The sequence below is a fragment of the Aptenodytes patagonicus genome, chromosome 3 (assembly GCF_965638725.1).
Source record: "Aptenodytes patagonicus chromosome 3, bAptPat1.pri.cur, whole genome shotgun sequence".
NCBI classification, from domain to species: Eukaryota; Metazoa; Chordata; class Aves; order Sphenisciformes; family Spheniscidae; genus Aptenodytes; species Aptenodytes patagonicus.
In genome coordinates, this window is record NC_134951.1 from 68,122,367 (window position 1) to 68,150,065 (window position 27,699).

General features: G+C 40.7%; 1 protein-coding gene across 7 annotated transcripts in view; it reads left to right on the top strand.

Annotated features, from left to right (window-relative positions):
- ARFGEF3 (ARFGEF family member 3) overlaps positions 1 to 27,699 on the top strand; it is a 94,127-nt gene that overhangs the window by 17,344 nt on the left and 49,084 nt on the right. For 4 of the 7 annotated variants that reach the window (XM_076333696.1, XM_076333697.1, XM_076333698.1 and 1 more), the window contains exons 3-6: positions 4,433 to 4,514; positions 7,158 to 7,289; positions 22,560 to 22,628; positions 25,289 to 25,420. In XM_076333696.1, the coding sequence (XP_076189811.1) occupies positions 4,433 to 4,514; positions 7,158 to 7,289; positions 22,560 to 22,628; positions 25,289 to 25,420 (415 nt within the window). Of the gene's footprint in view, positions 1 to 4,432; positions 4,515 to 5,943; positions 5,982 to 7,157; positions 7,290 to 22,559; positions 22,629 to 25,288; positions 25,421 to 27,699 lie in introns of those variants that run through there. The other 3 variants (XM_076333699.1, XM_076333700.1, XM_076333701.1) reach the window with 2 other exon arrangements.

Genomic DNA, 27,699 nt, shown 5'->3' on the forward strand with positions numbered 1-27,699 from the left:
TCCCGATCCTTCAATCAGTCGCCCCAGTGCCCTGAAGTCCCTTTTGATCACTGCAGGACTTCTCTCTGCAACCTCATCACTGCCAGCCTGTATAACCAATAGTGGATAGTAGTCAGAAGGCTGTACCCAGACCAGGGAGTTTCCTAGTAATGTCTCTGACCCGGGCCTCTCTTATTGGTGCCTCTCTTCCCCCCCCCCCCCCCCCCTTCTTTTTTTTTCAGGGAGGGGGGATTGTTTGTTTTGTTTTGTTTTTTAAATTGAGCTGTCTTTTGAGAGCACTGCTGTGTGGACACATGCGAACAATGCAGCATAGTACACCACATATCTGAGCACATCCCTTTTCTTCACTATCATTCCTTCTTTACACCGTCTCAACTTCTTTCTTCCCTCTAGCTTCTGTTTTCATTGCTTTGTTTCATCTGTTGATGCCCAGGATACCTTATCTTGAAGCTTTTGGTAGCTTCCCCTCCTCCAAGTCAAGGTGCTTCCTTCCTTTCATGCCCTCTCTCTGTTGTACTTGACTCGTCTCATTCAGGGTTAAGTTGGTATTTGTGCCTAAAAACTGTATGTGTATATATGTCCACATGTGCATGCATCAGTATGGAAACTAGGCGTTCCAGTGTGAAACTAGTTTCTGTACAGTAACATAAATGGAAAACATTCTTAAACGTGTTTTGAAGTATATTGAAGTGCACCAGCTTATTCTGAGAACTTCACGTATGTAAAATGTCTTACACGTGTAGCACTACAAAACCTGAATGAATTGTCAATTGACAGTATAGAACTGCAGAGAGTGGAGTAAGCAATGAGATCCCATGGCGTGGGACCACTCAAAACAGGGTGAAATTATAAAAGGGCTGTAAGGTATAAGAGGAAACCTCAATCCCTTTCTTCATTGCACTCTGAGACGAAATTCTGGTCTGTATTCTCTCTTGTGCAGCCTTATTGAACCCAGTTCTTAAGTGGTAGACCTTAGTAGGGACTGACTGTTAATTTACGTCATCCTCTCCCATTCTGTCTGAGGATTATCTGCTGTGTCCTTCTGTATTCTTATACTAGCAGATGATGCATTTAAATGGCAGGTCAAACTGAAGTATGGAAGATGCTCAAGCTAATCACACATTGTGAGGTATCTCTGCAGGTGTTTTATAGCTGTAGCATGGAAATGCTAAAGATTTAATTGACTGAGTGTGTAACAAGAACAGGAAATGGCACAATGGCAATTCATTTTCTCTGAGAATACAGTGGGAACACAGGCTGCAGCAACCTTAATTAGATTTTCAGTTAAACATTTTTAGCAAGGATGGGAAGTTCAGCTAATTGAATCTGTTCTAATTTCCATCCTCCCGTTTGTCATTTTTTGCTTTTCATTTTGGGAGATATCTCAAGAAATAGCTCTCATTGTTCTCTGCTCATTGCAGCATGCGATGACAGATGGTAGGCAACATGCTGATGTGCAGGGTAGCTACACGTAAGCCATAGGAGCTCCCACCTGTCTTCATTATAATGAAACTGAACTGGATCCACTCCAGTGACTTATGACTGCCTTCCCTTTCCCCTTTCCTCCCAGTCTCCATCCACTTTAATGTGAGAATAAGTTTGTTGTCTATTAATAATGCCCCAAATGTTTAATTGCTGTTGCAGTGAACTGTAAAAAAATCTAAAAGAAATGTGGTGTTCTGCCCTGAAGAGGCGCAGGTCTAAATAATCATCAGTCTTTAGCATCCCTGCAGTTAGTACTATAGGCTATTGTGTTTGGGTTTTTTTCTGTGTGCGTCTGGCTGATTGAGCACCAGTTAATGCACAGGTACCTTGTTTTGGCACCTGTCGATCTACTAATTTCAAACGTGAGTTCTCCCCCAGAGGGTGATACTTTTAAAAGAGAGAGTATGTTGAAGTCACGATGTAGAAGTTAGCACTTAAAGGTGCTTTGTGGGTTAGAGATGTATTGCTGTGGCACCTCTCAAAACTAGGAAGTCCTATCACAATTTACCTGCATGCTACATATGTTCCCAGGTCCAGGCAAAGCTGGCAGTAGATACATACGCAGTAGCCAGCTCTGTACTGGCTAGAGAATTACTGTCTGAACCCTGGAGTAGATGTTTTGGCAGTTTCTGTAGATCTGGATGATACGACACTGAGGAAATATTTCTTAGATGTTCTGTAGTTCAAGCTGTTTTGGATGCTAAACTTGCATGTTTTAAGAGTCCTTCTAGTTAAATTGATTCCAGAAATGTTCAAGAAAGGAGCTTCTGAGAAAATTAAGCTTTGTGCCTGCCTGTTTCTCAGAATATCCTAAATTAAGCAAATGGTTAGCTTTTAGTTAGAAACCTATTTTAAGGTACACATGTAGTCTGCTTCAACTTCTTTAAAAGAAACGTGAATTACACAGATTTCTAAAAAGCTTCTTGTGGTGTTATGCCAAATGGCCTTTTACAAATTCCCATAACCTGAGAAGAAGGTACAAATATGAAAAGACCTGCAGATTCTCAAGAGGTCTTTGCCAAGTACAGAAGCTTGCTAGATTGCTTAACTGAGCCATGCTTGTGACTCTCAAGTCTTTAATTTATCATTGAGGGAAGGGGTTGCATTTCAAAGAGCAAATAGCAAGTTTGTGCCCCTTGGGGTAGCTTGTGATTTGTGCTTTTTGTGGAAAGGTGGAGAGAAAGGAATACCAACTGAACACAGCCAAAATAGAGTTGACTTTTCAGAGTGGACATTCAGTTCCCTCTGCAAGCAGGATCGCTGAAGTAGTTACGAGCTAGGTTCCCCAAAGCTGAGACAGCCAGTGTTTGGTAATCTCCATTTAAGTTTTAAAAGGCAAGTTCAGGTTGTAGACCACCACATTTGGAGGGAGGTTGGTAGGTTATGGGCAGACTGTGGCAAAGCATGACTTTAGGTAGCTTTGACAGTATGTCTGAAACTCTGGTAGTCACTGTTGCTCTAACCTAGGGCTTCTCCTTAGCTAGTTATGAAGGGAGGATTTGCGAGAGGAGCGGAATATGCATGCTAGTCTACTGCATGTGTTTCTTTCGTGTCAGAACTCGAACCTTTAGAGTTGTAGGAGAGTTAGTCAATACTTTTATGTTTATATACTTTTGGGCAAACAAACTATCATTGGGTCAACTGAAACTAAGCGAATTCAGGTCAAAGGCAGCGCACAGGAGCAAAAGAGGAAAAACTCTTCATTTTGGTATTTTTAGAAATTAAACATCTTTGACTCTGCTTTGAAAAGACAGGGTTTTGGGGTGTGTGTTTGAATGCATTGAGACTTGACAAAGAAGAATAATTCAAATGGAACAATTCAGGGATTTTTGATTTCCGGTTGGGTAAGAAAAGACTCAACTAGTTGTTTTCTGTTCCTTCTTACCTTGCACACACTTGTCTCCATGGGGAGGAAATTAGTGTGATTCCAAAAGGGCCCCTTAGGGTGCAGTGCAGACAGTTGGAGAACTAAGACTCTTAAGGGCTGGCACAGAATGGTTTGCCATAAGCAAGTATGTCTATACAAATGTGAACATAGACTGTATGTACAGATAAGTGCCTCTTACAATATGTGACCTAATGAAGTGTTGCAAACCTTCAGGGAGACTGCAGTTGGATATGGGCTGAGTCTGATCAAGAATGAGTTTCCTGCCAACTAGCAGGATTTGCCTAAAGGGCTTGTGGTTACTAGGTGTTCCTCAGATGCTGCAGCCCTTTTCTGATAAGGAACAAGGAGTAAAGAGAGAAGTCACAGCTCTAGGCACTGTTTGGTTTGGTCACCAAATAAAAAAAAATTCAGTATCTGAGCACTGAGTCAAAAGCATCTAAAATACTATCCTAATTAGTGATTTATTTTAATGTTCAAAAAATGGTGTTATTCAGTAGTCAAAGTACAGCTTAGTCATAGTTCTAGCACATGCTAATTCAGGTGTAAACCGAACTCGTTAATGTACATTTGCTTTTGTCTACACCATTTATAGTTGGAGGGAGCTACCATGACAGGGCACACTGTACTGTAGAGGAGGCCATAAACCAAAGCTTGACTAATAGAAAGTGGATTATGAAACTGCTTTTCTGGCAACTTGAATATTAAACAGAAGGTAAGTGACTGAAATGTAATGCTTATCACGCTGAGTTGAAGGACCACTAGTGATCTGCGAATCCCTTCTTTATGCTTTGCACATTCATGTATGCACACAAACGGCTAACAGTTGGGAAGTATTTTGTGAAATTTCAATTAAAAGGCCATTCTTAACAGTATGTGAAGAAATATGCCAGCTTTCTTTAGAGGGTAAAAGTGCTTCACAGAGTTGTGAAATTCTCCTTGATTACTGTGTGCAAGTGTTATCTTACTGAAAGCGATACAGCCCTTCTGGAACATAACTCCTTTGAATACCAATTTTAGTTCCATTGTTCCCTCTCACTTTTATTTTTTTCTTTTTGTCAGGGAGAAGTGTCTCCTTCCTCTCCAATTGGCTCTGGAATCGAAGAGCATGAAGCTGGCCCAACAGGCTCTAGCAGGGATGCAGGTATGGCTTTAGAGTGGGAGTGTGTTAGTAGGCAATGGGTGTCAAGGAAATCTAGGCTTTTCTTTTGAAAAATACTATAGAAAAAGTGTCTATCCTCAGGTGGACCTAACAATAATGTTCATGTTTCTGTAACAGTGTTCAGAAGTTAGGATGCAAGTAAAGGCTGGTGATTCTGCAGAAGCTAAAAATGTTCTGCAGATAGGTGGGAGTTCCTGGCTTTCAATGTTGAAATGGAGGTATACTCTTCCTTGTGTGGCCCTGTGCTATTCTCAATAAGCTTTGCCACTGCTAAACATCTTAGAAACTAAACTGAGTCAAGTCTTTCTGTTTTCTTTGATTAGAAGAGAGGACTGCAGTGCTTGAAAGATGGAGAGGTTAATAAAGGATCTGGGAGCTGCATTCTCTATGTGTGGGCACTTTCCAGGGTTTTTTGTACACTGAAAACAGTAGGAATGGCATCTGATTTGCAAGTTTATGAAATTGCAGAAGAAAACAGCAGTGCAGCACAAGCAACAAAAAGCCTCCCTCGGGTTTGACAGTATAAAAACTAAAGCAGTTTACCTTTCTTTTAATTGGACAAATGAGTACATATCAGTAAATACTTATCACTAGGGGGATGCTAGTTGTAGAAGAGGCTGGTACACTGCTGGGGCGTGAAATACATGCCACCATTTTCCAAAAAGAGATTTCTCCCTCAAAGGCCAAGCATGAAGTTGTTTTGGGAGTATAAGGATGTAAGTGGATCATTCAAATTCACTTAATTCAGCACATGAGGTGTCAGGCATTTGGTTAGAGAGTGCCCCATATTGGGGCACAACATGGTTGTAGGAGGCTCTAGCTAAGGGAAAAAGGTACTTTGTAAAGGGTTCCTGTAATTATTGGACTCTGTCAGAAGGCATGTATCACCTTCTTGCAGCGTAGTACTCTGGTCCCACTCTGAGATTCTGTGCCCTGTGTTGCAGATATACGGAGAAGGGGTTGCTTTTAAAGTGAAAGCAATAGTAGACTATTGGGACTTGAACATTGCCTGCTCTTGTACTGGAGCAGGTATGCCTGGTAAAAGTGAGAAAACTTGTGGGCTAAGCCAAAGTTTAATAGGGAAAGCAAAGCTGCGTGTGCAAGCAAAACAATATAAGGAGTTAATTCACTACTTCCCAGTGGCAGGCAGGTGTTCAGCCATCTCCAGGAAAGCAGGGCTGCATCATGTGTAACAGTTACTTCAGAAGACAAATGCCTTAGCTCTGAGTGTCCCTATCTCCCCCTTCCTCCTTCTTTCCCCAGCTTTTGTTGCTGAGCATGGTGTCATATGGTGTGGGATATCCCTTTGGTCAGTTGGGGTCAGCTGTCCCAGCAGTGTCCCCTCCCAACATCTTGTGCACCCCCAACCTAATTGCTGGGGGACCAGCGTGAGAAACAGAGAAGGCCTTGATGCTGTGTAAGCACTGCTCAGCAATAGCCAAAACATAGGTGCGTTATCAACACTGTTTTGGTGACACATCCAAAACACAGCACTCTGTGAGCTCCTATGAAGAAAATTAACTCTGTCCCAGCCAAAACCGTTACAAGCGTAGAAAATAAATGTGCTACAGAGTTGAAGCTGGGAAGGAGCATCAGTACAGAAATGGTGCAGAATGTACAGGGTGAAGTGGGCTGCTCAAAGTCTGCACTGGGGCAGAGCAAGGTTGTGTTCCTGGCAACTAAGACAAGGTAGTTTTGCTCTGTCATGGGAGCTTCTAAGAAGACTGGAGCAGGGAAAAGACTTGAGTGGGTACATCTATTGCAGGATGCCTGCCACTAATAAGAGGCACTCATGAAGGTGGTTATAGACTAAATGGAAGAGGCATTTCTAGTAGAACTCTGAGGAAATAGTGCCACTGGCCATGTTGGGAGATACTGGCTCAGATACTGGCTTTTTCTAGGCAAAGGAAATCTGATTGGTCTAAAATAGTCTGAAGTTCAGTCAATCTGTACTGAATGCACTCCTACATATATTTGTGGTCCTTGTGCCAGTCACTTGCCAACAAGGACTGGCAAGTCCTTCCTCCTGAGGACTTGATCACATCCATGATTAGTTAACTTCTGAATGACATAAAGCACATCTTGTCAGTGATCAGAAGTGCCACCTCCATGGTGCTTGTGCTCTGTGCCCTATTGGAGTGAGCGGGATAATAGCTGACTCTGTCTCCTGTTGGGCAGGGTATCTGCTGGCACTAGTTTGAGGCCAGGATACTAGCCTGAGTGGGGTTTTTTTGTTGTTGTTTTTTGGGTTTGGGGGGGTGTGAGGGTTCCACACCCTCCGCACTTCTAAAATGTTGAGAGGTTTTGCTGAGGGTGTTACTTGGAGTGTTTTGTGATCTCTCATGTCAATTACTGATGTCTGCTTTCTTCTGGTCACTGGAGAAGTGGGATGGGGAAAGATGATACTGGAATGGTGGCTGATTCAAAAGATGTTAACTATCCCCTTATCGTGGCACAGATCTCCCAGTTTTTGCTATACTTTCGTATTTTATATTATTGGATCAATTTGAAATTTGTCCGTAGAAAACCTAGCCACCACTAATAGGTTTAGGTGTAGTAGTTTACAGCAGAATTGGGCAGAGGTAGTTTTGACTCAACCTGTACATTGCCATTTTCTCTCTGCAGAAGCTGCTGTCTGATGAGAGGTTTGTATCCATGGAAACAGACTCAGATGAGAAACAGTTGCTTAATCAGATGCTGAATGCCGTCAAAGTGACTCCTTCGCTCAATGAAGACCTGCAGGTTGAAGTGATGAAGGTTAGTGTTTCACACACGTCAGTGCTTGCAACAGAGGCTGCCTGACTGAATGCTGGGGTTAGCAAACAAATTAGCTGTTGCCTTGGAAATCTTCACCTTAGGACGGTATTTGATTCCCTCCTTCCTGCTAGCAGATGTCAGTTGTTTCCATTTCTACTGTTTGTTTCCCTGGGTTAAGTAGGAGATAGTTTATATTAAAAGTCAGTGCGCTGGTGGTCCCAGTTTTAGCAAACTGAAACAGGACCATCAATTCACTCTATGGGAGTTCACAGATAAATGACTTGTAGATTTGGAAGTTTGTGTTTGGTATTGAGCTTTAGTGCTCATGAGGTGGGCTGTGCAGGTTTGTATTTTTGAGTTGTGTGTGCGTAGGTGCTTTCTAGTTTGTTAGCTCTATATTCTCTTTGTAAAATGCTAATGATGCAGCATGATTTGTTTAGGCACCAAAATGTCCCTCGACTAGTGCTTAAGGGAAATTACTGTTTTGTATACTCAGTGAAAGCTTCCATTTCTAGAAATGCTTTAGCGTTCTCCTGTGTGTGTTAAGAAGCTCAGCTGCCAGGAGTTACTGTTTTGAAGGGAAGGTGCTGTCAGATTTCCTTGCCCTGTCATTGGGTTGGTTGTATGACTTGCTAGTACTGCCATAAAAAAGTGACTTCCAATACCTGTATTATTTGTGTAAAGCAATACAGTGGTGGATAGTTCTCAGATGTTTGGGTGTAAACTTTGTACTACAGGGTTTGTTGTGCTATAGCTGATCACTGGTCGAAACCATTTTGGAACAAACCTGGTGGTCCTTTTTGCATGTTCACTATACCTGGTACTGGTTGATATGTTTGGATCTACTTACTTGACTGTCCTTTGCTTCTAAGTGCATCGATTACTTACTTTATTTCTTACATGTATTTCTTACGTGTGACATCCTTGTTCTAATGAATATATGTTATCCACTCTGAAACTGCTCAGTACTAGCTGTACTCTTTGCCACTGAAGATGACTACCTGGGTGCAATATGCGCTTAGTGTCAGAACATGCAGAAGGGTGAGCCTAGCAGCAGAAAAAAGGGAGGAGTATTTGTATGGACTGTTACCCGTTTTATGGGAGCAGACTTCTGCCCACGTACAGGCTTAACTGATGACACCCAGATCTGAATCCCTAACCCAGCATGCCTCTTTCCTGCCTCTTTTGTCTCTACAGTGGGAAAGGGGAAGAGTTAAGAAGTAGCACTACTGAACCAGCAGGTCTCTCTTGGTATGCGGTAGTTTTTTGCAAGTCACTTTTTTACCTTCTTGAGTGTTGCAGATTCAGAATCTGCATGCGCACTGTTCTTTGAAAACCATGACATGCATCTGTGACACACTGCCTCCACACTGAGAAGAATGTGAGCACTGTATTTTACTACAGTTATGAGTGAATATCTTCTCAAGTTGTCTTGATATGTGAGAAGCAAAAAAACCCCAACAACCCCAAAACACCAAACCACATAAAACTCAAGCCAAAACCTAAGATTTTATTTATGTACGCTTTTTGTTTAAAAAAAAAACAAAAACAAAAACAAAAACATGTTCAGTTCCAGTTTAAGTGCAAAAGAGAAAGGGGAGCATTGTCTTCATTCCACTTGGGTGAAATTTTAATGTACAAATCCTTTTCTGGCTAAAAGCACAGCAGAATGCATGTATGGTAAAAATCAAGCTACATCTTTACGTCCTGAGAACAAAGCAAAACTTCTCTTTTGATTTAAATATTTCAAGAGACCAGAGGGCCAAACCATGTTGTAATCAGGGCAGTTAAAACTCCAAGGCATTAAATCTGAGGCCTGCCTACAAGTCAAATCAAGTAGAGATCTTTTTACGTTGTAACCTGAAGGTTACAGATGCCATTGCAACACTTGAAAATGTTGTAGCTAACCCAGGTCTGACGAAATGGCTAAAGCCTTCAGGGGTTTTTCAAGCAGCTGGTCTCAGCAATGCGTTTATATCCCTGGATCTGCTAAAATGTGTCCTCAAGGCAGCATATGATTGTACATTAGACCGTGTTATTCCATACAGAGGAGATTAAATACATCTTTATCCAGAGCAGATATTAGGCACTCCTGAGCGTGAGCAGGTTTATGTGAAACTGGGCCAGCAGTGATACTGGCCTGGTTCTTCGTGACTTGCTGCACAGTTGCACCAGTCTTGTAGGTATTAAGAATGCAACCGTCAAAGATTCCACAAAAGCTTTTAGTCATGCAAAATAGATGTGAAAATAAGAGGTGCAGGAGTACAGACTTCACTGTAGATCGCTGGCATGTAAGCTCCTAAATCCCTTAAATGTTTTGGTTTTTTTTTTTAAATCCTATCCAAAATATCTCCTGTTGTTCCCAATAAGTGTACACCAGAAATTCACACTTCACATATTATCCAAAGCAAATGTTTTGAATATTTATTTTAATGGTTTGTTGTCACCCACCTGTATTGCAGATGCGAGTGTGAAGGGACTTGATTAGCTGAGGAGAGCATTCTGTAAAGCTTTTTACATTCAGGTGACTGCAAGTTGGAATTGGCAGTGAAAGGAAGAACACAGGAGAAGAGGCATAAGTGCAGTTAGTTGCCTTGCTTGATACGCTTTTGCAACCTGTCAAATACTATTGTAAAGGGGCAGCATCAGACAGGAATGGAATAGAGTAACTGTAATGGTTGCTGTAAATAAATGGAGAGGAGTGCTAGCTGGACCTCTTCCGGCACTGAAAAAAACAAGCAGTTGGGGCCACTGTTGTAAAAGTGGAACGGTGCTCACTAATTTATGGCTAGGTACCAAATCCTCCTTATTTTTAAGTGTGAGTGTCATGGCATGCTCTACAGATTCCCAGATTGGAGGATCACAAAAACAGCATGCTGACAGTGATCAGGCTTAAGGGCCAGGGCTGGGGACTGTGCTGGAGTGCATCCTGGGCAGCCAGGGAAGATTTATACTGCCCAAATGCAGCTGTCAAGATGAACTCAAAGCCTTCATCTCTCACAATACCTTTCTCCTCTGTGCTAGAGGAGGTACCTCTTATCCTTTTTATAAACTTTGATTTAAAGTGGAATTTTACTTTTTGTAATAAGCAAATATTAAACTAAACTCCAGGTTAGGGATTGCTGCCAGTATCTCTATTTCTTCTGAATACCAGTTGTGGATTGATCTTAGATGTTTCATATAGAGTGATTATGTGGGGAAATCCCCCCTTGGATTTCCAGAGTAGAAGTGATACTCTGAAATCCTTGTTTATCTTTTTGCAGGACACTCTTATTATTACCAAGCACTGGGTAATTCTTATGTCAACAGCAGTTTTGTGCCCAAAAGAAGGCAGTGGTCTTCTCAGTGAGGAAGGGGAAAAGACTGTGATTTCTCTGTGATGTGAATGGGCACCTATAACAAACACAGGTGTACTAACTGCATTTGATTTCCCACATTGTAAAGCAAGCTGTCTGGGGTGTATAAATTTTGCATTCAGACTTGCATGTTATTTAACTGCTGAGCCCTAGTATTTCTTTAGAGTATCTCAATGACTGTGCTGTCTGTGTATTCTCTGTACCTCTGATACATTTTATGACAGAGATTTATTAGTATTTTCACACTGGGGATTAAACTGAGGTTATTTAGGTACTTTAAATCATATTAAAAGATACTGAGAAACCAGGTAATCCAGGAAGTGTGACCAGAGGGAGCAGTGTATCTGACAGAAGGCCGCTTTAGCATTCACCTTTGCTGTTGCCATGATACTTTGCTATCACACTGAGAAGCCCTCTAATATATGTGATATCAGTTTGTGTTTTTACTGTGCTCAGCTGACTGGATCAAGGGAATGGAAAATCACACAATCATATAGTGCCTTGTTGTCAAGCTTCTTGTAATAATTCAATAGCTTAATTGCAGCTTCAAATGGAATAATCTAAATATTTTTACTTGTATATTTTCTTTACCATATTCATGTGATTTGGGAAGGAAGTGATATATTGATCACTAATCAAATTCAGTGTTTTATCAGTGAGGCACCAAAGTGACTCACTGCTTTATTTATACATTTGCAGATGTATAGAAAAAATAGGGGGGGGCAGTAATTCAACACTTACCTTAGGTGAATGTGGTCATGCAATGTGGCTGGCCCAGAAGCGGGAAGAATTTTGTTGTGTGACATGGGGCCATGTTATAATTGAGTGAAATGCAAGGGTGTATCTTGTGTTGAGGAGTAGGGACATTTTGTTGACCTTAAGCACTAGACTAGCAAGCAAATAGATAGTCTGCAGCAGAAGGGGGTACTGGACATGTTCTGGATTGAAGATGAGTATCATGGGTTTGGGTTTGCTTGTGGAGTGGGGGGGATCCTGATTTCTTTCCTGGTTTGATGCTTTTAAATTCTGGCTTCAGATGTTTTTAAAATGGCTGAAGTACTTCTGCTTCATGCAATTAGACCTTTGCTTGCAGGAACACATATAGTATTGACAAAAGCACTGTCAGATATGGTCAGATCAGCAGTGGAAAAGGAAACTAATCTATAGCTGAGCCTCTGGATTGAGGTCCCTTCCAGCCTCAACGATTCTCTGATTTTTACTTTCTCTCTTTGGGTTTTTTTGGTAATTTTTCACCTGTAACCCTGACCCTAAAATCCAGTTCCTCCAGGAAAGGCTCTTGGAAGAACTAGAATTCAGCTTTGAACATTACTGTGGCGTCGAAGCAGGTGAAACCAAATATGAAGGAAGTGGGTAGGGTGGAAAGAATCGAAAATGGCAAGGACTTTTTTTCTTTTCTTTTTTTTTCCTTCTCACTAATGTTATGGTGACTTTCATTTATAAGTTGACAACCTTCTTAATAATGCAGTACCCCTCTCTCTCTCTAACTAACTGTGATAACATTATTCTCAAATAACAAAAAAAAAAAGTTTAATGAATAGTTGCAAATCAGTGGATGAGTCCTCACCCAGAAATAAGCTCTCCAGATAAACTGGATACACTATGATGTAATGGGTACTGACAGTAAACAAGTTGTTTTTAAAAGAAAGGTATGACTGATCATTTAAAATTTCCCTTTCTACTGCCTCCTTTTGTTTTCTTCGGTCACAGATAAAGCTGTGTCATGTAATCCAGTGCATGTCAGTTCAGTCTGTGCCCAGATTTCCCAAGAAATTTACAGCTAGCAAGACAAACATTTTCAAGCAAGAATGAGAATAATAACCTTTTATGAAGGAAACTCAGTTTTCTGATTTGATGTCTTTTTAAATATTTGGTCTTTATTTCACTATTCTAATTAATGCTGTCACGATATGCTGGACATGTTACGAATATATATTACGTTTCTGTCAGTGGAGCTTCCAAGCTTTGTTGCTTAGTACCTCTGGAAAGTCTTCACACAGTATTTGTGGCACTCTACTTTTGGTGTTTTTTGAAATAGACTTGAGGATTTTCTGGAACCAAAAAATATTCTTCCAAAGTGGCTTGAGAGAGAGAAGATTCTTCTAATTCCCATTATTTACCTATTGTCCATGGTAAACAGCTGTTTCATTTAGGAAAGGTTGGTTTATTCCCAGTGACTCCAATGTGCATTTGTTAGTGGATTAGGTGCACTGCTTGCTGATGGGCAAAATTTTTATGGTTTTCTTCTGTAGGCTTTCAGTGAGGAGTCAGCCAGAGGTCTTTTTAATCATTGAATGAGGTTTAATGAACCCTTGCTAAATCTGCTGTGTTAAGGCAATCTTTTCTCTTTGTCTCTTCACTGATCCATTAATACAGCATTTAGGAACTCTCCGGTAATACTACTAGACAGCTCTTTTTGTGATTTCGGTTTTCATTTTGGATATATTCAGAACTGAAATCTGAATTAGAGTTCTGCGGTATAACAGCTTGTGTAAGGACAGGCAGAATGGAGCAAATAGCTCTGCCTCTGAAACGCTGTGTTGAGGTTGGGTATTTGTAATCGTTCTTTCCAAGATTGCTACCATAATGCTTTAAAGTTGCAAAGTGATTCTTCGAGTACTAAGAGCCGTCTCCTAGTCCTTATTAATTTTTTTCTGTAATAACTAATTCAATTGATAGGGCCTCAGTTATGGTGTCAAATTAGTCAGCACTTGAGAAGGTCACTACTGAAGATCTACAAGGAGTAGTAGAAAGCTTGGGGACAATTTTTTGTTTGTTCTTATTTTTTTAACAATCATAGTTGATGTGTTTTAGGTTCTGCACAACCATTATTCAACTTTATTTGCATGCTTTAATCCAGAACTGGTTTAAAATTTATATTAATAAGAAAAAATTAATAAAATGCTGAAAATTTGTAGAAGAAGGTTTCACTTGAATGTGTTCATTAGTTCTTGTAACGGTGGTGCCTGATATGAGCTGTCATAGGCAATAACTGATTTTTGTCCAGTCCATAATTCAGAGATGTGTTAGCAGTCTGCACTGTCAAAGAGGGGAGTCTGTAAAGACTTGCACAATGTCATGCAAATAAGACTCTCTTCTAAGATCAGTCCTGCCCAGGAATGCTAGCTAGAGTTCTTAGCGCTTCCTCCGCTTAGCCTTTTCATAAGCTAAATTGTTGTAATGTAGGCCAACTACAAATCCAGACTCTCTTGGGTTTACTTTTCTCCCCCTCCCCTCCCCCGGTTACTTTTTTAAGTCATTTTATGTGTGCGCTTAGTTATAAGTAACCAGGTTAATTCCAATGGATTGAGTGACCTACCTTGCATGTTTCAAGGTAAGCTTATCCTTTCCCAAATTAATTAGAACTATGGTAAATGCCTAGTACTCATAATTAAGATTGTGATTAAAGAACTCCCCTAGTTCTTAGGTGCCTGGCTGTCGTAGCAGAATTCACAGTCTTGAATTAAATACCTGAGCTTTCTCCTTAATGGATACAAAAGAATGAGAATGGTAACAGCCTGGATATGGCCGAATGAATACTGGATGGGAGTTGCCTAAACCAGTCAGTAGTGAATGCGGTATCTCAAAAATGCAGCCTCTTTCCAGGATCTGTGGCTTTTCCTCAGTACCTTTCTGTGCTTGAATTCATAGTCCATGTACAACCTCTGTGGATCCGGGCAGCCATGAGGCTTTAAAAATCTAAGTAGAGCATTGGTCCTGTCTCTTGAAAGGTTTGCAGGAGTAGAAAAGTAGGCTTAGTTTCTTGCCTGAAGAAATTCTAACGTAAAAATTTTAACTTTCTCAGCACTCCCTTAGCTGTGAGGTTATTGAAGTGTTTTCGGACAGAGAACGTGTGCGTTCTGTCATGTTGGAACTGTCCCACTTGGTGTTGCATAATCAGAATAATTGGGGTCAGGCACAAAAAGCAGGAATTAGAGGAATGCTCAACCCTGGGGCTGAGTCAATCATGGGAAGGGTAAGAAGGCAGGATTCCCGTCTTCCATCTTCTGTGGTCATTCCTCCTGCAATCATGGATGGATGGAAGAAGGGTTCTTTACTCCAGGTTAACTCAGCAGTGGGTTTCTTTCTGGGTTACCTGATGAATGACTGTGTGGGGGTGGGGGGAATTATTACCTGTGATACACTGTGATCAAATACTGTATTACAGTATACATGCTCAGAAGTAGAATTAATACTGCACAGATTTTGCTGTTCACGTAGGGGGTTTTGTTATTCTGGAGTACTTGTGACTGGCATTCTTTTTTGCACCAGCGTGGATTTTGCAGAAATGAAGAAACTCGAGCAGTGCCGGAGTTTATCACTGAGCTGTTCTGTGCTGTGCAGCATATGCAAGCAATGAGTCATTGGATCATACCTGCAGGTTTTCCAGTGCTACGTGGAAAGTAGCAAGTCCCTAGTCCTGGGAAGTGTAATTTAACACCTGTCCTGCGTGGAGGGGAAGTAAAAGTTCTTACAGACTTTCTTTAGTCTTAGACATATACCGAGAACCTGGAGATTGCTTAACCATTAAGAAAGTGAACTGGAAAGACATTGTGTAATCACAAACCCAAATATAGAAACCCTTTAACTTTCATATATTGCCATTTAATCTTTTCCCTGCTGCCAGACGTTATTGCTTACTGGAGGTGACAGTGCCAAGTTCTGCCAGCCAAGTTGGCCACATAACAGTGGCATGGAAGGGTCACTTGCCATAACTTTTACATGCAATTATACACATACTCCAGATGTGCCACAGACGACATGCACCCAGCTCTCTCTCATAAGTAGAGCTTCTCTACTTATGAGCTTCCCGTGATGGGGCCTGCTGCCACCATAACTGTTAACACCGTTTGGTCCTGGGGGCAGCTGAGGAGAGAACTTGTATCCCAGTAAGCTGTTCTGACACTGCCAGCCATCTCCTGGGGGTCCTCTTCCCTAGAGCTCCTCACGTGTATCTCTTGTGAGAGAGGAAAAAGATATGGAAGCTTCATGTGGCATAGTGGTTGATGAAACCAGCTCATCTGGCTTTTTAGTATCTCTTTCCTGAATGCAGGTCAGGAGATGGTCTGGGATAGGGTAAAATCCTCTGACAGGCCAGACAGCCTGTGGGACGCCACTCCTTAGGTTGTCTTCAGGCTATCTTCTTGCCAATTAATCTCATGACTTGAAACAGTAATTTTAAATTAGCTATTGTAAAGCACATTGCCACACAGAAAGTTCCCCTGATGTAGTTTCGGTGCAACCCTGCATGTATCTGAGGGTAAAGGAGTTGTCTTCCCCCTCCCCTGTCCAAAAAATTCCCTTGTTGTCAAGAATAAATGTCAGAATTTTCCATCCAGGGGATATACTGGTTCTTTTTTCCTTGACAGCTCTGGGTTTACTTACACCCATGTGTTGGCATCCTTTCTGAGCATTTTGGTAGTCAATGCATGTAACTTCATTTTTATTTGAGAACTCTTTAAACTTTTTGTTGGTATTTTTCAGTTTGGTATCTGTCCTTTTTCAGTTTTGTTTTACTCTGATACATTGTCATGGTTTAACCTCAGTCGGCAACTGAGCACCACACAGCCGCTCGCTCACTCCCCCCCTCCCCTGGTGGGATGGGGGAGAGAATTGGAAGAGCACAAGTGAGAAAAACTCGTGGGCTGAGATAAAAACAGTTTAATACTTGAAATAAAATAATAATAATAGTAATAATAATAATAATAATAATAATACACAAAGCAAGTGATGCACAGTACAATTGCTCACCACCTGCCGACCGATGCCCAGCCAGTCCCCGAGCAGCGGCCCCCCCGGCCAGCTTTCCCCAGTTTATGTACTGAGCATGACGTCACGTGGTACGGAATGTCCCTTTGGCCAGTTTGGCTGTGCTCCCTCCCAGCTTCTTGTGCACCTCCAGCCTTCTCAGTCGGTAGAGCATGGGAAACTAAAAAGTCCTTGGCTACTGTAAGCATTACCTAGCAACAACTAAAACATCGGTGCGTTATCAATTTGTTCTCATCCTAAATCCAAAACACAGCACTGTACCAGCTACTAGGAAGGAAATTAACTCTACCCCTGCTGAAACTAGGACATACATATCTTCTAATTCATAAAGTAATGCAGTATACCTAAATAGGCTGTAATCCGTGAAGGGGGAAATGCCATCCTAGCAGTGCTGCTAGTCAGCCTTTTTTTTTAATCTTCCCTGTCTTTGACTGTTACAATTCTAAAGATAAAAGCCCTTGTCAGAGCTGTTAAGAAAACCTCTTAAATATCTATTAAGCAATTGCTTTAAATAATTTCTTTCCCTTCTACAACTGTACTACATAAGCAGAAGTTTCACTTGGTTTCATAGCACCATAAATAGTGTTCAGCAGTATTTCTGTTTTAGTCTAGTGAACTAATGGGCATCGCCTTCTGGGAGCATTCAGCATGTCACCACTGATAATGTATCTATACCAGATACAGTCCTTTTGTTTGAAGCCCTGGTGCATTCATAATGCTGAGCACCAGTTGCTGCTGTGATAGCAAGGCATTTTATGGGTTTACTGATTGATGGGAGATGCTGTCTTCTTTCCCTCCATAATTAAAATCTGCTGTTTTGTACAGTGATACGCAGTGACACAATGTACATGAGTTCATTAATGCACTTCATTTCTCTTGCCCTTGGTTTTCCTTCAAGGCCGAAGAATGAGACATGAGCAGGTTACTAGTTATTCTGCCAAATAGGAGGACACCTCCTGTCCAAACTATTTTGCAGAAATACTGGATGACTGCTTTAAATGTCAAATTACTGAACGAGATAAAGGGTTGTCCTGCCTTGTCTTCTGGCTGGGTTTTTCCTCCTGGGGGGAGGATTTGAGAATCATCTGAGCATATGTTGCATCCAAGTTTACAAGCCTGCAAATAAAGCAAGTCAGGAAAGGCTTCCTTTATGAATCCCACAAAGGGATTAGAGGTGGCTGCAAAATTCAGCACTCTAAGGACTAAAGTGTCTATGTCCATCCCAACTAGGAGAAACATGAATGTTCAGAGGATTTTGCCAATGGGACTTTGAGTGCTGAAATAGAAAAAGGATAGCAGTAGCATATGGATGTTGGACTTGGCACTTAAATGCAGTGAAGTGCTGAAGCATCCTCAGGTGATGACAGGTTATAGTTGCTTTAAAGCTTTGTACCTTTCCCTCTTTCTCCATCTTGGGGGATATTACTTGGTTTCTTACACACCTTGTTTATTTGATGTGACTCCACCATAAGCTCTTCAATGTGAGAATTGCCTTTTAATACAAATATGTGCTAAGCACTTGGGGAACTTGGCTAGCAACACTTAGCAGTCTTACAATCTAAAAATGTTCCCTCTTTTTCCCTCTTTAAGAGACTTCTCTTAAAATATGGGATAGACATTGTAATGTCAGTTTAATTACATTGCAATTCAAATCCTGTACATTTTGTGTCAGTTGACCTTCATTATATCATCAGAATCACCTTTTTGTTTTGTTTTGTTTGTTTGTTTCTACTTATTTTGAAAACTATCTGTGCATGTGCTCTTATACTACAGTTGGTACCCTCGGACTCCAGGGAATAGGAACTGTATTTCTTGTTCCATGACAAAGCTTCAACAGTAATTAAAATGAATACTTTCATTATGGATAAGATGTTTGTGGAAATGTGATCTCCTCCAGGCATTTGCAAGATAATGCAAGCCAATTAAAACATCCTGGAGGTTGCGTGACTTTGAAACTTATCTCTACAGTCATGTAAGGTCCTTCTTGAAAAAAAAAAAAAAAAGAAAAAAAAATGTGTTTTAGAGTCCATACCAATTAAGATCTCATCACAGTAACACACAGTAAAAGCTGGTTTTCAATTTTGTTTTGTACTGAAGATGTTACTAGGAATTGCTTTGTAGTTTTGTTTCTGCTTCCACTACCAGTGGTTGCAAAAACAAAATGTCATTGCCCAAGAAAACCTATCTTTCTTTTCTTTATTTTTTTTTAATACAGACTGCTTGAGTTAGTGTCATGAGTAGTTAAGCAGCCTATGGGATATACTGTCTGGAGACAGTGTTTTTAGTGGATCTGAATGATTAAGTTTGGTTTTGTTTGTTTTTAATCCCATTTTTCATCCAGTAATCTAAAAGAGAAGCCTGCTGTCTTCCAGTTTGTTCCACATAAATGGGAAGACACACGAGTTGAGTGTCTGGAGCATCGCCAAGACTGTAAATGAGCCCTGCAGCAGCGCTGATGGAAATCATAGCTGAGAGCAGTCTTGTGCATTGGTCAGAGACCATCTTTCAGATCTCACAAATGATTTGTGAGGGAAGACAGTAGCAAGTGGAGTAAGCCAAGCGTATGCTGGCTGATAACTTGTTATTATTCTGTCATTTGATCACATCAGATCATATGCCCTTTCTCTAGCTAGTAGGTTCCTGCATCTCATTTTATACAAAAAGTAGCAGTCAAAACTTAGCAGTCTTTTTGCTGAAATTCCCTATTGCTTCATAGCAAGGTTTTTGATCATCACTTCCTTACTGCGCTTGGTATCTGACTTTTCTATCATTCACCTGTTACAAGCAGGTTGTTGGCACTTGTGACAGAAAGGATTAGGCATATATGTGCTAACTTTTCACAGTTCAGCTCTATAAAGGTAGGAAATTTTAAAAAAAAAAAAAAAAAAAAGGAGGGGGAGAAGAGATTTTGAATAGCAAGGGCTTAGAAGAATGCCTGAACTGGTGTGTACTTCCATGTATTGTGTAGTATATGGCTTCCAGGTTTTGATCTGTGGAAAGCGTTAGGTATTAACAAACTGTACAAAGCCAAGATGGTACAAGAGAGCAGAAAATCACATAAAGCAAATGAGGTTTTACAAGTAGGGAAAATCAGGACACACAAACTGCTGAATAAGATTAGTCATGGGCCTGGTTGTCCATCTTGGCTCTTAGCACGGTAAGGAGAGATTTGTCGGTGGGAGGTGACAGTTTTCTGTCTCTGGGTTTATGAACTGTGTGCTACACCTGTGTTTTACACAGCAGTGTATGGAGAGTACAAATCACAGTTTTTCCTTAAATACTGACTATATTTTTTTAGCCAGCTGCTGAGCTCTTACAACTATTAGAATTGTCAATAAAATTTCAGGGTAGTTACTAGCTGACAAGGTGGGGCCCAATGGCTGGATGCGAGGCTGACCAATAGTCTAGAATTCACTTCGTGCCGAACAGAATTGTTCAGTTTTGAAGTTTTAAATTCTGCAGGTGTAGGCTGAGCAGCAGATGGAAATAACAACCCTCATAACTTATGTACTTATTAACCAAATGAGATTATTGAGGGGTTTTATAATTGACTGTTTACTTTTCAGCTATTCTGTAGGATTTGTTCTGTGGACAGGAAAAAAAAGGTATCACTGTTCCTCCTCACTGGCACCTGTCCACGTGCCAGCAAATGCAGCAGATTGCAGAGAAGTTTGCAGAGTTCATATCAAGAAATATGAAGTGCAGCATTCTTAATAATTTGTAATTAGGAACGGATTTCCTTCTCTGTCAAGTTCAAGTGTTAGTGCTCTATAGCTTGTATCTCTCCTTGTAATACCGAGGTAGGCTATGTAACACTTTTAAGATGAAAATATCCATTTTGCTGATTTCATAGAAAAGGGAAGCTATGAAGAAGAAAATTGTTTCAGAAACTTTGCTTTGCTCTAAAGCTAAATACTAAATATCTGAAAAAGAGATTATAGTCTAGGACTATTGTACTTCAGAAGAGTAGCACACCCTTTTCTGTTCTCTCTAGTATTTATCCAAATTACTCAGCTTCCATTTATGAAGGACTGAGTGAGAGTCAGGGCAAAATAACATATAAAGACAAATGTAAAATTGCCATTATGTAATGGTTTTCTTGTGACACTTTTTATAGTAGAAACATTTCCCATAAGAATAGGATCAAGCTCCTGACTGGTATTTTATTTACAAAACAAAGAAGCAAACAAAAACAACCTTGGAGTAAGGTGTGACAACCTGTAGTGAAATACAGTTTTTATGCTGAGAAAAGCATTTGTGAAGATGCAGTGCATTTCAGTGCATAGAAGCTTTTCAGTCTGACTGTCAAAATGCGAAGGGGATTATTTATGTCATAGAACCATAATGTCCTTCTCCAGAAAAATGGCACACTCATCCATGGACAGACTCTTCCGTCTGTACCTGTAAGAGAAGTAACTAATGCTCAAAGCTTCTCTTGTACGGAGAGTTCAAATTCCCCTACAGTTATTAAATGCCTGCTTTCCAGTAATGGATTTTTTTCCCCCTCCCTGGTGCAAAATAACTGCAAAGAGGAGTATTCTCCCAAGCAGAGATTCAATAGTAATGATGGGTGTTCAGTGGCTGCAGCATGCTAAGTGGTGTTATATTAGAATTGTCTGCTTCTCTTAACCCGCAGATCAGCATTTTTTTTGTTCTTTATGAAGGCTCTGAGATGGTTCTAGAGATCTTCACTACCTAGAGAGATGATACAGCTTGCACCTGAGAGGTGATCTAGTTTGCTGCTTCAAGTTGTTACATTACAATTTTCTACTGTTCCACTGTAATGTGGAAACTGCACAACGCAATAAAAGGTTAGAAAAATGACGCTTTTACAGGGACCTAAGGTCAATAATCTTCCCAAACATGAATCCCTTTGCCTCCTTTTTTTGTTTGTTTATTTGAAAGCTCTGATCAGACACACTGTAGCAAAGTTGGTTGGTTGTTTTGCTTTCTAGGCTAAGGAGATTACCCCAGGGTGTTGTGTGTTGGTAGCTGGCACAGAACCTGTCCATAAAACAAAAACCTAGTACCACTGAGAAGCATGTAATAAATAAAAGAAATGGTTAACAGTCAGTAATGCTAATTTACCTGATGCCCCAAATTGCCTTGTGAAGCAGAGAACAGTAGTTTTTAGGTGCTGAGGAAGTTATAGGAACCAATACATTAGTGTTAGTGTGATTGATATTTTCCTGGTACACTTATCCCAAAAAACTCAGACTATTTCAGACCAAGCAAAGCATAAATTCCGGCACTGGAGGGATTTTATGCTTTGAAGGAGAGAGGACAGTAAGTAGCTCAGACTCTCTCAGTCTTCCATGGGGCTGGAGGGATTGGAAAGGGAGATGGGGAGGGAGGGAGGACATATCCAGACACTAAAGGCATTACACCACAGCACCTCTCACCACATTTCCCCACTCGCCCACCACACTACCCCCTGGTAGATCACATCACATCACATCACATTCCCACTCCCCTTCTCTTCAAAGTAAGGTGTTGGACGGGGTTTTTAGTTCTTATTCCTCCTGCTGAGTTCAAGACAGGACAAGCCTTCCCTCATGAATTGGGGCTTATGAATTGTTTTTTAGCTGCTCGTTATCAGGTGACTACAATACACTTATTGGGAATATCCTAGGCTGGGAAGTCCTCATGTCAAACAGTAATTAATGGCTTGTTTCACATAATACATATGTATCTGTGTCACCTAAGTAATAACTTGTATGCATTTTTTCCTTCCTCCTTTGTTATACTGATAGAAATGAACGGAAGGACTGATTATAAATCATGCAAAGCTTGTGGATAAAATATGAATGGATTCTGGCTGTTGAGTCCAAGGCCAGAGTTGATCACTGGATTGTCTTTTGTTCCGTGGTCAGACGTAGGAGACAGTAATAAATTGTCCATTGAGCTGTACCTCTGGGGCCAACAGTTGCAACTTCTCAGGAGGAAGCAACTTGATTGTGCGACTTGATTGTGCTATCTCCTTTATCCCAGTAACACGTGGTACTAAGAAGCTTCTGATGTCTGCTTTAAAAATGGAAGGAGCTGTGGCTAAAAGCACATGGGTGGGGAAGGGAGGCAGTAACAGATGAACCTTAATTTTTTTCCTTCCTCCCTTTCTTGATTCAAGGTCTTGCTCTGTATAACATATACCTCCACATTTGAGCTGAATGGGAGTTCAGTGTTGAAGATTGCTGAGGTAAGTGCTTCTGTTGTACTATTGCTTGTGTCACTTAATGTTCCCCCGCTACCTAGAGTGTGTCTTCCATACATACCCTGAAACTGAACGAGTTCAAATCACAATTACCATCTTAAGGACTGGTATTACCTTACATCTAGTGTGAAGAAATAGCTGCAAGTTGGGCAGAGCTGTTGGGCTTGCATGGGAAGGCACTTTTGGAAACTGACTGACAATTGTATACTACCATGTTGCGTATTTACTACTCCTCATATTTACTTTGCTTTGCCTTTTGCAATAAAAAAATTCCCTTGAGTTCTTTATAACACGGCATTGTGCTGATTCCTTACCTGGTGCAAGTCTAAAACTAATGAAGTTTCCTCAAGAGAGGTGTGTAGGCTATAACGTGCCATGTTAGCACAAGTGCCACGATGTGCCTTGTTAGCCTTGTGTGTATCTCTTTCCTAATACATCCAAGTAAAAAATTTATTACACTTCTAAATATATGGTGTTGTCCTGGTGCTATTAGTCACTCTTCTCCCTTTACTCCATTAGATTTTAGTCTGAATTAAATTGCAAAGGAGCTTTGGCTGTAGAAAAACATACCTGCAGGTCTATTAAGTGAGCCTTTGTAGATGGGTGATATTTTTAGTACAGCGTGTAGCAAGCCATGAGGCTGTTTGCTCAGTTTAGAGAAGATGCACAGGAACACTTAATCCTCCTGTGCAGCATGCGCTGTTGTGTGCACGATATGTTATAAAATTATATTGTTAATGTGGTATGGGGAGACCTAATGTCCATGGAGCAATGTAAAGGTTATATACATGTCCTATACTGCAAGTGTATGTAGACATTTAGAGATGTGTTCCTTCTCAGGTTTTGGTATTTTGTAAAAAAGAAAAGCCCCATGTAAAAATAAGCTAACTTTACCACTGTATTTTCTAAGTTTAGGAATAAAATTGACCTTGCATTGTCCCTTGGAAGCTGAGAATGGGATAACAGGGAACCAAAGAAAACAGCTGCCAGTTTGTAACAAAAGGGCTTTAAAAGGCAGGGATACAACATAAACAGTTTGTGTGTATAACATGTATAGGATAAAAAAAAGTAGTATTCATTCCAGTTGTCATGCACAGCTTAGACTTTGGTTTCTCTTGTGCTATGCGAGACTTCCAAATCCATAAGGTATGGCTATATTTGGAAGTTTTTGTAAGCCCCACCTGTAGATGCTGCAGCAAGGATGAACTGAATTGGTATTTAGAGCAAGCCACAACTTTTTAAGTTTTACTAAACCTTCTTTAGGTCAGTGTCCCAAACTGAAGAAAATACAGATAGTTTCCCCTGCTGCAGTCTTTCCTAGCAGGTTTTCTAACATGGAAGGCAAAAGCTGATGAATTCAGCTTAGTGCATCTCTTTGCTGTAGTTAAAGAGCTCTAGCTTAGACAACATACTAACTGGGAAAAGCATTTAATGGCTCTAAACCCTTCAGATTTCAGTCTTTAAGAGCACTGCCTAAGACTGTGGGAAAATGGTCCATCGGTCATGGTCTGTGTGCTATAAGCTGTATCAGAAATCATACTTTCTGTTCTCTCTGTAAATTTGGATAACAATAGGCCTGTTATTCATTTAAAGCATCCTGAAAAATGGCAGTTTTCTTTCATAGAGTGGAGTTAAACCCTGCTGTTCTTGGTAGTTGCACTTCACTTTCATTCCCAAACGGCTAGCCTGGCTCTTAAAAACCTTTGCTAGTGTAGTGGTACACGTTAGCACAATGATAGTTTGTCTTTTTTTTTTAAAATGAACAGAAGCCCTGATGCAGGCTGATGAGGTGTGCCAGAAAGCAAACAAAACTTTCATTTCCTTCAGGGAATTGGAACAAGCTGTAATACAGAGCATGTGTGTTTGTATTTGGTGTGTTTGGAGTTACAGCTATTTTCCCCATGCAAGTCGAGAAAATACTGCCTCGGTGAATGCCTAGGTCTTTCTAATTAGCAAGTCCCGCCAGGCACATACATGCTTCCTCAGGTTCTTCCTGGCCAGGTTTTAGGTAAGGCAAAGGCTATAACAGCTGGACTCAATATGCCTTTGTATCTGAATTCTGTAACAGCAGGAAACAGAAAGTTATTTCTGAGTTCAGCATTTCCTTAGCCTCAGCATTTATTGTTCTGACTTGCTCTAAGGGAAAGGTGGCGGAGAGGAGCTTTCTGCTCTGCTATTTGGCATATCTTTCCAAGTCAGTCCCTTAGTTTTCCAAACCCACCCTCTGTAGCAAAGTGGAGTCACTGCAGAATTGAAAAGGTGCTGCTTGTGTTACTGGTAGAACTCTCTGAGGACTCTCTGACAAACAAGGATACAGTCTGGCTGTTTTGCTCTGCCTGATTGTTCTCAATTCATTTGTAAAAAATAATGGCACTCCAAATCTTTCTGAATATTATCAGCTTCAAATTACAGAAGCATCCAACATGAGGAGTACTATATTTTGTGGCTTAAGTATTGAAAACAGACTAAATCTTGCTGTGTGCACCTTCCCATGCTTGCCTAAACCCCTGCAAGAAAATTTAGTTTATGCTCTGACTGTTGCTTGGTTTTATATGTGTTTTGTTACTCCCATCTACCTTTTGGAGGTTTGTTTTGTTTGACTCTGTTGTGTTTCATTGGCTAACCCTTCTGTGTTTTGCTCTTAGTTGTGTTTTGCATGCCATAGAGCTGGAAGTCCCCGAATGCATGAAATGATCAAAATGTCCATTGCACACCTCCTCGGGGCCCTGAGCTCTTGCATTTTTACTGGTGCTTCTTCATCAATGGCTTTTCAAAAGGTACCTTGCCCAGCCATTTTAGAACACAGGCCTTCTGTAAGATCGGAGCTCAAGTGGATAGTACTGTTGGTCATTAGCCAGCATGGGGAGGGGAGAGAAAAAGGAGGGATCAACCATGCTCTTTCCAGAAAGTCAGCCTACCTCTAAGAATGGTATTTCATCAATTAATTCAGGTACTCTAGAAAAAGACTTACAGCTCAAGAGAATGATCTCAGCAGCACTGGAATGGTTTGGCCTCTGCAAAGGGCTGTACATGGTTAACAGGCTTTAGGGATTTTTGTCCACTGGAGTTCAGGTGATAGCTGAATGATGGGCAGAGCTGGTCCAGGCCTTCTTTTAACTTACAAGACCATCTTCATCACCGACTGATTGATCTCAAGCTAAATAAAATCCCTTATTTTGGGGGGTTATTATTTGGGGGATCTTGGAATCTTGAAAAAGGGCAACAAGAAAGAGATACGTTGTTGATTCGGTCCCTTACATCCTGCAAATGCATTCAACTGTAACCTGTTCTAGTGTATTGTCAAAGGAGATAATCAGGCTCACTTCATGTCATTTGCATAGTGTTTCTAGCATGAGATAATGAGAGATATACATACACTTGAAAAGCTTTGGAATGCTATCTCTCAGTGTAGTTGGGAAATAAGAGAAAATAAGGCAAATAAGGCAAGAGCCATAATAAAGTGGCTTCCATGTGTGACGTCTTAGATCACTCACTTAAGATACAGTTTGTATCCCAGAAACTCAGTCATGCTTTCTTGTACTCATGGCTTTATTGAAATGCTGAGATGTGAGGTCACCCAAAGTGAGGAGGTCAAAAAGGTCTTAGGAACATACCTATGTTGTTTTCCACTCTTAACAAATGCAGAAATGCGCCAGCAACATGTTCATCGTAAACTTTATAGCCTCGAGCCTACAGCCTTTCTTTCTTAGTCAATGGAATAGCTTGGTTTCATTTCAGTACGAGTTAGAAACTATCAAGTCTTGTCCATGTGCCTGTGTCAGTACTGATTAGCCTATATAATCAGATCACTTCTATTTTTCCCCTCTTAAAAACTCATCCTTGTTAGGGAACTATAAAATTGGCTTTACATTGTGTAATATCCTTCTCATTCGAAAACATACACCAGATGCATTTATGTATACTCTTCATGCATATAATTTACACTATTTTTTTTTAATTACTTTTTTCCCCACAGCTAGTTTAATCTGTATTCATGGTTCTTCTCACTAGCTATATATCCGAATGATGGCAAAATAAAACCACAAAGACTGGAAAGTATGTGAACAGTCATTTACTTTTCTTTTACGGTCATTGTTAATGATAAAACTCAGTGTAGGTCAAAGGACCAAAACTGCTTCTTCGGGTCACAGTCTGAGAAGATTGTATTGCTGTCGCGAACCCACTCAGCTCCATCAAGACTGTTAGCCACTTAGTAGTTACTGTGCAGTAGTTACAGTGGTTATTACAGTTATAGCAGCTCTTCCAGAGACCAACACCTCCCACAGAAAAGCTGATCAGGGATAGAAACTGCATTTTGCAGTGTGCTGTCCCCAGGATCCTAGCTGCATTATGCTTTGGTGACTATTTGTGTAACAGCATCTGGGGGCAAAAGTCAAGCACGACTCTGGTCACAGCACAGTGTCAAAAAACTGCGAGCAGCTGGGCATGGAGCTGGGAACTGGATGATCCATCAGTGTTCTTCATTGCTACCTTGGCTCCTGTGGGATCTCTGAGCTGAGGAGCCCTCGGGTTGATTGCCAGTTATTAAAAGGCAATTATTTGTGTTATTTATGGTAAAACACATTGTATTTTCTGTATTAGGCTTTCAGATGTGCTGCAGTATGTAACAATTAGTTATAGAAAAACTGAAAAATACCTATACAACAGAAGCAACAACCTTAAAGAATTGGAGGGTATGTACATTGCAGATACAGACTTGCAGAGTGATAGTTACAAATAAGTATCTAGAAATGAACAATCGAGGCAGCATTTAGGGAAGGAACTATCTACAGAGCAAGGCAAGTGCCAAAATCACTTGGGTTTGACAGAAGGGGAAGGAAGACTTTGCCAATTTTGCCTTACCATTCCTGCAGCTGTGAGACTAACTGATGAATTGCATGCTGCTTCTAGATGCTACTTACTCGGTTTTCCATGTTGCTGAAAACTTTTTATGTGCTAATAAAGCAATATGAAATAGTAAGGAAGGCTGACTATCTGCATGCGAGAGACCTTGGTATCCTCCTAAAATGTGTTACTGGTAAGTTACAGTTCATAT